This window comes from Paralichthys olivaceus, chromosome 8 (assembly GCF_024713975.1).
Source record: "Paralichthys olivaceus isolate ysfri-2021 chromosome 8, ASM2471397v2, whole genome shotgun sequence".
Classification (NCBI taxonomy): Eukaryota; Metazoa; Chordata; class Actinopteri; order Pleuronectiformes; family Paralichthyidae; genus Paralichthys; species Paralichthys olivaceus.
Window position 1 is genome coordinate 851140 of NC_091100.1, and position 11361 is coordinate 862500.

The following is an 11361-nucleotide window of genomic DNA, read 5'->3' on the forward strand; positions in this document are numbered from 1 at the left end:
GACCTGTTTTTGACTGAAGAAAGGGATCACAGCTGGAACAACGTTTCTGACAACCCAGTGATTTATTGTGTTTCAAATACAGAAAACATGGGAAGAGTCATAATCAGGACAATGTCAAAGTTCAAATTCAGCTCAAAATCAAAATCTGATCCTGGAAAAAAATATTTCATTTAATCATCCCTCAGAGAATGAATTTCAGTAAAATCAATACAGGGCTTTTATTTTGAAATTTCAGATTCAAACATGAAGAGAGCATCAGTCTTTGGTCAGCTGATCGATTCTTCCGATTCAGAAAGACATAAATCTGCCAAAGTGTCGAATAAGAGAAATAACATCCAGCATGAGATAAGTCATCAACAGCAGTGAATTTACAAACAGCAGAAACTCTTCTAAATCTAAATAAATCTAAATACTGATTTAACTGAATGAAATAAAATGGCAGAAAAAAATAAATAAAACCACAAACAAACTTAAACCAAAACGACGTTAATGTTGTAAACTTAAAATAAGTAAAAGGCAAAACTGAGGTGAAAATCAAACTTATAAGACACACACACACAAATATATATTTAAGTTTGTGTCAGAAGCACTTTGACTTTTGATAGTATTCTGTTCTTTTATGGTTCTGCGTTAAGTTCGTGTAATAAAAAACACGGATCAGCCACAACGTTAAAACCACTGAAGTGAAAATACTGATTAACTTGTTAAAGGAGACGATGTCGACGGGTGAGATAACTTCGACAAGAGGCATCGTGACCAGCTGTCAGAGCGTCTCCAACATGATAGGTCCTGGGGGGCTGGGGGGTATTTAACCGTATATAAAGACATAAATAAAGATGGTCGACTCATCTCCACTTCCTGTCGGAGGTCGGAACTGTTTAGACGACACAAGCGAAACCTTAAGGTGGTGGTTTGAACAGTGTGGCTGTTCAGTGTTTGTTCGACTCTGTTTTTAAAAAAGTGCAAATAACGTTGAATCAGAAATAATCCTAATTCATTTTACAAAATCAAAGTTTTTATATTGATTGCTTGTTAAACGTTAACTGATCACGAGCAGCTCTTTAACAAAGAGGATGTTTCATCATCAACAGTAAAATCTTTAAAGTGCTCCGTTAAAACGTTTGTAATTTAATCTAACAGAATCATAAATTAACCCTCTAACATTTAGAAGAGGATAAATAGAAGTGACTTTCCACCTTATATTCAGCATACAGATTTTTTAGAGTTCCAGATCGATGTCTCCTCATGTTTGACAGTAAATATGAAGCAGAACTCCCAGAAAACAAACAAAGCAGCTAATTTCTTTACATATCCCTCTAAAATGTTTGTTAATAAAAATTGTGTAAAACACATAATTGTTAAAGTCGTTCATCTTTCTTTAAAACTTTCTGGATTTAATTGCTTAAACGTGTTACATGCTTTGCTAGCTACTTTTAATTGTTTTAAACAACGAGCAATGATCTATAACCATGTTTGTTTTTTGAATAAGAGAGTAAAAGGAATATGTATATATATATATTTAATATATGGCAGTGGAGATCATAGGCCTGATGGTTTTACTTTGGCAGCGACTTCCTGTTGTTCTTACAGCAATTCATTTAATGTCATTACTAAACACGAGTGCAAATCTAATACACATTATGAGTAATTTCAATCAGAGCTGAGTCATGCATAATATTATAATAATCAGAGATGCGCTGATTTAAATCAAATAAGGCGATTCATCGATGGCAGTGACTGATTTTTAAATGTGTGAATTCTGCAACGGTTAAATGGTCAAAGCTGCAGGGCCTTAGAATGTCCACTTGGTGGTGCTCTAACCATATTAAAGGTTTATTCATAAATGTGTGAGTTTGATGAAAATAACAAACTAAATTTTAAAAAAAACATCAGCAATCAGCCAAATTATAATTATAAACATTTTTAAGTTTTTCACAATCAGCGCTTCTCTCATTATAATGTTCAGCGTCAGAAACATCGAAGGCACATTCAGAGCGGTTAGCGAGACGCTAAGTTAAGTGAACTGTCTGACGTTTTAATCTTTTTGATTCCCGACGCGTTCAGAGTCAGATTTGTCCGGCAACAGTTTCATTTCTGTGTCGGACACAGGATAAAGAAGAATTTAGCCTAGCTTAGCAAATAAACATGGCTGTCACTTTTTATTTGAACGTGAGGGAAAAGTTCATATTGACCTGTTCGAATTCTAAATGTCCAGTCAAGAAACGCAACAGACCATCTGAGGTAGTTTGCCTCGTGATCCAGCAGAGGGCGGTAAGCTTGACCTATTGCATGCCCTCTTTACCTACCAGCAAGGTTAGCTCATAATATTACGTTGTTTTGCTAGAAAAACGAAGGACGCTCGTCGCTCGTGAGCAAAGTCGTCCTGAGCGAAGAATCGCGAAACCAAATCATCTGAGAGGCAGAGAGTGAAAATGTTTTGAGTTCTACCGCAAAGTAACAAACACAGGTCTCCAACTGGAGAAAAGTGACAGCTGAAAACCATGCGACTGCTTACTTTCTCAAAACTTTGTACAAAGATATGACTATAAAATAAAAAACCCACTTCCTCTTTCTCACTGAATCTTGGTCGGAACTCTGCGTCCAAAAAAGTTCACTGTTTCTCAACCATACTACAACTTCCTGTTTCCTAAACTGACAGATAGTCACTTCGCTGTGATCCGGTCGTGCTCTGAAAGCAGAGCAGATAAAGATGTCTGAAAGATTCTGTTACACGTTTCTTTCTGGCTCTCAACCAAAGATCAACTGAAGGAAGAGATAAATGAGTTAAATGCTTTCAAACCCCATCGTTTTAACGAGATCTGAGTAAACGGCGAAGAAATCCTAACAACCTTGCCACTTTCAGCGTTTCCATCTAACATGTCGTTCAGTTTTAAAAGTGGGTGATGAAACGTTAAGGCAGCATCGGAGGGGTTTTAAAGTAGTTTCATGAAGAAATCAAGGCCCAAAAGTCTCCTAAAGAAAACATGTTTAAATTTGCTGGATCTGGATTTTTCCAGATCTGCACCAAACTGCACACAGATAAATCGTCTGAGCGGTTTGTGCAAAATCCTGCTAACAAACAAATAAACAAACAAACAGAGGCGAAGAGGAAACCTTGGTGGAGAAAGAAGAAAACCTGATGTCACAGAAGTTCTCCAGCGTGATGATATGATGTCTGGTTCCAAACCAGATGTCCCCATTTTGTCCAAAACCTTTTTAAATAGCTTACATAGGTTCTTTGCTAACCTGCTACAAGAGGATGCACGATGTCTGATCAGGCTGCTGCAGTTTCACCAGCATCACTGGGACAGATTGGAGATGTTGCCTCTACATCACCTTCATCAGACACAGATTGTCACATTACCTTCTGTCAAATCATAAATATTTTTATGTGTATATGCTCTAACTTTTTGTTTTGACAGGAATCCTCTGCTACAGTCTTGTCGGTCAACTCTCCTCTTGTTATGTAATAAAACTCTGATGGAAGTGGCTGCTACAAAATGGATATAAGTTTATAACAAAACTTTAAAAGGCACATTATCTAATCGGTGTGTGACTGAACACTGCGTAACACCGACTACCACAGCAACCCCGAACTCTGAAAATGTTTCTGAGACAAACACAAGTTGTCACTTTCAAATGTAAAAAATTTCCACCAAACTTAGTCCAACTTCTTCCTGATGACTTGACAACTTTTCCCCTGAAAATCCCCGAAATCTACTACTCACGATGTCTGAGGAGTCCAGAAGGTGGCATGACAGAAAAGAAGAGTAGAACCAAGGAGGAATCTGATAAACTGATAAACTTTCTCCTGGTTCTTTCAGAGGAGTTTGGGCCTGGATGGGTTGGGCCTGACAGAGGAAAAGGCCCCGATGTGGGTAATGAGGTTGGGTTCCACACTGTGAGACGTTTCCCCAGGGGTCGTCCTCGCCATCTGATACAGAACGATGTCTTTGGCATTCCCCTTGACACAGAACGTGCCATCCAGATACTCTGCCACCCTAAGTGAGGCGTTGCCGGGGTAGAGCATGGCCGGGGTGCAGCACTCGGTGGCCGGGGAAACGGCGTAGAGCTGTGGGGAGAGTCTCCGCACCTCCAGGAGATAGTGCCGTCCCAGAAGCTCCGCAGCAGCCATAAAGTAAAGGGTGAAGAAGACGAGATGGCCAACCGACAGGGTGAAGGAGAAAGAGAAGGGGTTCCAGTAAGGAAAGCCGAGGAGGAGAGCTGTTGCTCCGACCAGCCCGAGCCCCACCCACTCCAGGATGCGGTAAGGCTCAGGGTTCCAGTAGTGCTGCAGCCTCTCAGGGTGATACAGCTTGATGTAAAGAGTCTGCAGGGCAAAGCGACGTGACAGAAGGTCCTTTACAACTCTGAAAAAATCTTCTCTGGGCAAAGCATCATCCTCAAGGACAACCATGTTTTTGGGCTTCACCAGCTCCCATCCCTTGCGGACACAGAAGACGTAATCCCTCTTCTCCCTCTCAAAGGTATTGATCTGTTCTCGGACTGTCTGCTGCTCCTGAGGGGAGCGCCGGATCACCCGGAAGTGATTCTCCAGCAGCTTGGCATCCTGGTTTTCCTGGGGACCGCTTTCCACATCACAGACCAGCAACTCTGCACACCGCCGCTCCCCACAGCCTCCCACAATGCCGCTCAGCTGCTGCATCACTTGGAGCAAATAGTGGAAGTCCCGTCCTTCCTTCCGCCTGACTGTCACTACGGTGACCAGCAGCTCGGGATGCTGGGCGATGTTGCTGAACCTAGAAGAGCCTGCTGCTGTGGTGGAAGCGCTCTGCCAGAAGCGCAGCGCATCTTGACCTTGGTTGAGACTGTCCCGCAGGACGTCCTCGCTCATGGAGTCCAAGTACATGGACTTGATGAAGAAGTAAGAGTAAAGCAGCTGATGGCAGCACAGAGGCAGAACAATGCAAAACGTGATGACGGACAGGACGAGGGCCTGAGTGACGGTGCTGGACCATCGCAAGTAGTGACTGAAGAACGCTCTCCATCGAGGCATTGAGGTAGCGGCCGAGGAACACAGGGACTGAATTAAATGAGGCAGAGGACGTCGGTTCAGGAGCGTTTTGAGTCAGCATCCACGTTGTCCCAGCATGCACTTTGCTTCTGACAACCCAAAGGACTGATCGCGGCAGTGAAACCTGATGAACCTGCTATGAGCTAATAACTGTGGAAAGTGAGCAGGGTGTTGGCACAAGACAGTTTCAGCTCAGTCCTGGTTTTCTGTATCTGTAGAAAGACGAGAGCAGATTCTTATTGTTCTGTGTAACGCTGCGTTCACACCGAACAAACAAAGGTTCCAAAAACTCTAAACACGCGATTCACACGATGCATTTGTGAAACTGAGTTCCTGATATGTCTTGTTGTCGTTCTGTGTATGTGTGTCTGTCTCTCTCTCTCTCTATCTGTCTGTCTGTCTCTCTCTCTGTCTGTCTCTCTCTCTCTCTGTCTCTCTCTCTCTCTGTCTGTCTCTCTCTCTGTCTGTCTCTCTCTCTCTATCTGTCTGTCTGTCTCTCTCTCTCTCTGTCTCTCTCTCTCTCTGTCTGTCTCTCTCTCTGTCTGTCTCTCTCTCTATCTGTCTGTCTGTCTCTCTCTCTGTCTGTCTCTCTCTCTCTCTGTCTCTCTCTCTCTCTGTCTGTCTCTCTCTCTGTCTGTCTCTCTCTCTGTCTGTCTCTCTCTCTGTCTCTCTCTCTCTCTGTCTCTCTCTCTCTCTCTCTCTGTCTCTCTCTCTCTCTGTCTCTCTCTCTCTCTGTCTGTCTCTCTCTCTCTGTCTGTCTCTCTCTCTGTCTGGCTTTATGTCTGTCTCTGTCTCTCTCTCTCTCTGTCTCTCTGGCTGTATGCCTCTCTCTCTCTCTCTCTGTCTCTCTCTCTGTCTCTGTCTCTCTCTCTCTGTCTCTCTCTTTCTGTCTCTCTCTGTCTCTCTGTCTATGAAGAACATTTAAAAACAAACATCTGGATTTATTCTGTCCTCTCACTCTTCTTTTAATCTGACAGTTATCGCGTCGCTTCCGGTCTCAAGTATGCACACGGTCAATGATCAGTGCGACACCGAGTTAGCTCCGTGCTAACCTCTGTTAGCAGGGAGCTAACTGACATGCTAACAGACAATGTGATGAAGAAGTGAAGAGAAGTGATGGAGGGATGAAAGAAGAAGAAGAAGAAGAAGAAGAAGAGGACTCACCGCCGCCATGTTCAAACAGCCCTGCGCCTCTCAGGTACCGTAACATCTGTATAGACCCGCAGCATCAGGTACCGTAACATCTGTATAGACCCGCAGCATCAGGTACCGTAACATCTGTGTAGACCCGCAGCATCAGGTACCGTAACATTTGTGTAAACCCGCAGCATCAGGTACCGTAACATCTGTATAGACCCGCAGAATCAGGTACCGTAACATCTGTATAAACCCGCAGCATCAGGTACCGTAACATCTGTGTAAACCCGCAGCATCAGGTACCGTAACATTTGTGTAAACCCGCAGAATCAGGTACCGTAACATCTGTGTAAACCCGCAGCATCAGGTACCGTAACATCTGTGTAAACCCGCAGCATCAGGTACCGTAACATCTGTGTAAACCCGCAGCATCAGGTACCGTAACATCTGTGTAAACCCGCAGCATCAGGTACCGTAACATCTGTATGAATGTGAAACTTTGTGAGATTGAACGTTCTTCCACCATCAGAGACTCATGGATGAAAATGATCAGACGTCTTTAACAGAGCTGATGTCAACCATCGTGGGGGAGGAGCTCCTCTGAGTGACGGTCATTGTATATTTGATCTCTCTCCAGCTGCGTCTGTTGGTTAAAAACGTCTCTGAAAATAAAGGTCGTTATCTGTGGATCTCTGTGACTCTGAGCTGACTGTGGACTTTGTCTCTATCTCACGTCTCATCTCTGTTCTGAGCACACGCCTGTCGTCAGGGTGACGTCAAACAACACGAACACGCGAAAGATCAGATGTTTGATCAGGAATGTCAGAGATGACGATCGAGAACAGAACCAGGACACCGACTGTCCACGTGTCGTTCGTGTGAGGAGGACGACGCAACTTTAACTCTTCTTTTATTGGCATTTTATTGTGTTTTGCATCTAAGTTTATGAATAAAATTCAATTTATCTTAAAACGTTTTTCTGTGTATTTACACTTCATTCCATTTAAATTCTTGGCGTTCACTCCTTCTGTGTGTTACTGTCTGTTCACGTAGAAATATTCATGATACCTAAATGCATCTTATACACCATCTGTTAACTTATGTCGACATTATTGTCTCTGTGTGCGTTCAAGTGGTTTTGGAATAATCGGAGAAATTAGCTCCAGATTCTCGTGAACACCGTCTCAAATCAACAACCAGTTGAAAATGTTGGTGCTCCAGTTCACGACATCATCACTTATGAACGAATGAACATTTATTTAACCAGGTTCGTCCCAAAGAGATTACAAATATTTGACGGTGGAAACTTGGACGAGAAGCAGCAAAACACTTTGAACATTAAAATGAATTCTACTCTCCGAGCCGAGCCGAGCTGAGCCGGTCCAACTGGCACAGAGGAGCTCGTCAGTCTGCGCCTCCAGACTCTTCTTCTTGTCCTCGCTCGTCCATTGTCCTGCTCATCGTGTTCATGGTGCTGAGGAGACGCTGCGTTCTTCAATCTCAGGTCTGAACACTTAACGCTACAGCCTCCGATCAAACCCCGACTGATCGCTCCACCTCACAGCTCCACTGAAACCTGATTAAGACATTAAAGTAACAATGTTATCAGCGCAGAGCGTCTCCTAGAGGCTGCAGCGCTCATTACAACCACATGAACCAACATCTGGACCTGGACAGATAGCGTCCTGTTGACCCACGCTCTCGACCAATCAGGAGTCAAACTGTCAATCATGACGTCGACAACTAAGAACTGATGTTTGTTCAGAAACAGAAAAATATCAAACACTAGAAAAGAATGAAGGAGAGATATTCACAGTTTGGAGGACGAACACTTGAACGTTATTAAGTGTCACAGCTGTGGTTGTTGTGAAACTGAAGTTTGGTCTGAGGACTCCTCGTCTCCTCGGGAGTAGGTTTCCCAGGCGGAGGGATCAGGTGACGGCGGCAGGAAACCAGATCCAGCTCGGTGGTTGTCTGAGGTGTTTGTCCGACAGCTCGGCTGCTCAGAGGCTTCACGCTGCCAAACGAGAAGCTTGTTGTTTCCATGGCTCTGGTGTTCACAGTGTGAGGTGTGACAGGCTGCAGGGCCACAAACTGAGTCAGCAACACGATGCATATAGAACACATGAAGACGGGGGTTTATATTTGAGTTCGAACCACTGAGCGGCTCGAGACGATCATCATGAGACCGGCTGCTCTGACACGAGAGTCACAGGAGAGTGGGTCATGTTTCCATATGTTGTCTTAGAGAAGGTCTTTAAAACGGTTTCTCCAGGAATATAATCACAGGAACATCTGGAGAAAGACGAGTTCAAACCCAGAGCATGAAGTGTGAAGGTTGTTCACAGACCCTCCCTCCCTCCCTCTCTCCCTCCCTCTCTCCCTCCCTCCCAACATCTTTATTGTTTCACCTAATTAGTTGAGAACGGACGATGTAGAATAAACTCTGTGTTTTTGTTGAACTGGAACCGATGAGCTGCAATAAAACAAGTTTCACATTTAGATTCAACACGTGAACTTAATGTGGATGACGCAGGTCGTCAGCAGTTTACGTGATAATAACAGAAATAATAATAATAACAGTTAAGAAATGAACATATTCTGATTCACATCTTCAAGAAAATAGAAGCGATATAAATAAATCCTCACTGAGACTTTGTTCTAATCACTGTTACCATTGAAACTGCTGTTGCTGATGGAGGCAGACGTGTTGTCATGGTGATGGATGTTTCTCACTGATCCTCCATCACTGAACCTGCAGCAGCGGAAGCTCCGGAGCTTGTTCGGGCCTCGTGTCTCCCTCCCTCCGCGCGGCCGATGGGGGATTCCGGTTTTTCCGGTCGGTCTCTTCAGGTTTAAAGCGCAGCAGCGGTGAGACCCGCTTCAGTCTGAGCTGCAGCAGCATCATGGCCTCCAGCACCGCCACCATGGGAAACCTCCCCAGCGGGATCGGAATATGTACGACCATCCCCGACATCCTGTACCTGCCAGAGCTGGTAAGAAACAGCAGCTGCAAGAAAACAACGTTTCCCTGTGAGCTCCGTCTGTGTGCGGCGGTTTTACGCAGCTTTTACGCACGACATGGAAACTTTTACGCGCGGATTAAATTCGGTGTATCCTTCAACTTTTCAGAATCAAACAAACCAAAGTCAGAATAAAACTTTGTGACGGATTACAGAGAAACTGTTTTTTGTTTCGTTGTGTGGAAACTGAGGCTCTTTCCTGTTTGAACAACAACTCATCGTATCAACAAGGTTTTAACTTTTATTCCGATTTTATTTAGTTTAAATAAACCAGAAAACACAAATGGATTTCAAAGCCTTTTCTTAAGAAGTGAGTATTTCTTTTTTTTTTTTCAAAGAACAATCATTTCCCTGAATTTCTCTTTTAAATGACCTGGAGTTGTATTCTCATGTGGCCGATGAGCATGTTTCCCTGTTGTGTTATTAAGTTATGACTGAATCATCTGCTCGACAGCTGCTGCACTGGATTCAGTTCATGTCTTCTGTATTTAATGAGTTTCTACTTAACCGTCAAATTATTTCAACTTAATTTCTCAATTCAAAACTGTGTTTTTGAAAATGTCGACCAGTAAATGAATTGTCACGTTTCACTGGAGATTTTATAACGTTTGTTTAAACAAAGTCATTATTTTCTTACAAACTTTTAAAAGTGAACAATGAATTTCCTAATTCTGGAAAGTGATCGTAAAACCTTGGATTCATATAAATCAATGAAATAAAGACATGAATGAAGTTAAGCTGTTTAAATTTAACTTACCCACAATAACTACATTTAACTTAGACTCAAAACTTTTACAATATGTTTTTAGTTTGGTTTATTAAAAACATCATCACTTCCAGAAATGTTTCCTCATGTGGACAAAAGATTTCAGTTTCAAAGTGGCGTAAATCAAACCAGGTTGTGACACTCAAGAAGGACGAGGTCCCCGACACCGGGCCGACACCGGGCCGACACCGGGCCGACACTGGGCCGACACCGGGCCGACACCGGGCCGACACCGGGCCAGGTGCTGAAACAGATTCTCAAGTTTTCACAGTTTTGGATCCAGATGTTCCAGCAGCAGTTGGACCAGAGCCGGAGCTCAAACGTGGTGCTGGAACAGAAACCACCGTGCCGACACTCCGGCTGCAGTCAGCCTGACTCCGCTGGAAAAATACAAACCAGAGAAACAGTGATGATGTTCAGAGGAAAATAATCTGCAGAGGTCAAAGGTCACAGCAGCCAAGAGTTCAGAGAGAGAGAGAGAGAGAGAGAGAGAGAGAGAGAGAGAGGAGCAATTCCTAGAATGACTCGAGAGATCAGAACGAAGCAAAGAGCTGATATGAAATGAACGTCAAGAAATGTAGGCGCATACACACACAAACACACACACACACACACACACAAACACACACACACACACACACACACACACACACACACACACACACACACACAGGTGTGTGGCAGCAGGTGGAGGAGGGCGGAGCTCCATGAATAATGTAGATCGTTAATCATCAGAGGTTTAGGGTGAACAAAGGCAGGAACACCAGACCTGGAGAGACGACAAAATAATGGAGCCGCCAAGACTGCAGTGATAAGAGACGTCATCAGATATGAAAGAAATATTTCTGTCTTCAGAGACAGAACGAGGTTCGTCTGCTGTGACTCACTGAGCTGCAGGTTCACGTCAGATCAAGAGGACGAGACTGAAAAATCCCGATCTGACTCTTTTCTGCTGGTTTTCCTGAACACGCAGTTTGAATCACTGACGAGTCGGATTGAGAGAAAACGAATCTGCTGCTTTAACGACACTCAGACTTTATCTTTGATCTTTCAAAGCAGAAAAACTGAAACGTGATGATTGAAACTGGTTCTTCAGAGTCAACCAGGTTTAAAGCTGAACTAGTGATCAGACAATAATCTGCAGAGGAATCAGCGATGAAAACATTCGGAGCAGAAAGTTTGATTCGTATCTGTTGACACGGGGACGTCCCCCTCTCGTGTCTCTGGTCCCTTCTGCAGATCTTCGGCGGCCTGGTGTGGATCCTGGTGGCGTGCACGCTGGTGGTGCCGGCGAATCCTCAGGGCTGGGTGATGTTCGTCTCCGTCTTCTGCTTCGTCATGACCTTCATCTGGATGCTGGTGTTCACCTGCGGGGGTCATCACAACAGAGGCAGCTGGGC

The 11361-nt window shown here is 44.0% G+C and overlaps 2 protein-coding genes across 2 annotated transcripts in view; one reads left to right on the top strand and one right to left on the bottom strand.

Annotated features, from left to right (window-relative positions):
* Positions 1 to 43: 43 nt before the first annotated feature.
* pgap4 (post-GPI attachment to proteins GalNAc transferase 4) lies at positions 44 to 6334 on the bottom strand. Its single transcript, XM_069529487.1, has 2 exons — positions 6200 to 6334; positions 44 to 5247 (listed from the first exon to the last, which is right to left on the bottom strand). The coding sequence occupies exon 2, from the start codon at positions 5015 to 5017 to the stop codon at positions 3821 to 3823; it is 1197 nt and encodes a 398-aa protein (XP_069385588.1). The 5' UTR covers positions 5018 to 5247; positions 6200 to 6334; the 3' UTR covers positions 44 to 3820.
* Positions 6335 to 9038: 2704 nt separating this feature from the next.
* The window catches only part of LOC109643353 (myelin and lymphocyte protein-like), a 3624-nt gene continuing 1301 nt past the window's right edge, over positions 9039 to 11361 (top strand). The window contains exons 1-2 of the mRNA XM_020108443.2: positions 9039 to 9168; positions 11201 to 11361. The exon at positions 11201 to 11361 is cut by the window's right edge and continues 7 nt beyond it. Coding sequence (XP_019964002.1) covers positions 9079 to 9168; positions 11201 to 11361 — 251 coding nt within the window. The 5' untranslated portion in view covers positions 9039 to 9078. The remainder of the gene's footprint in view (positions 9169 to 11200) is intronic.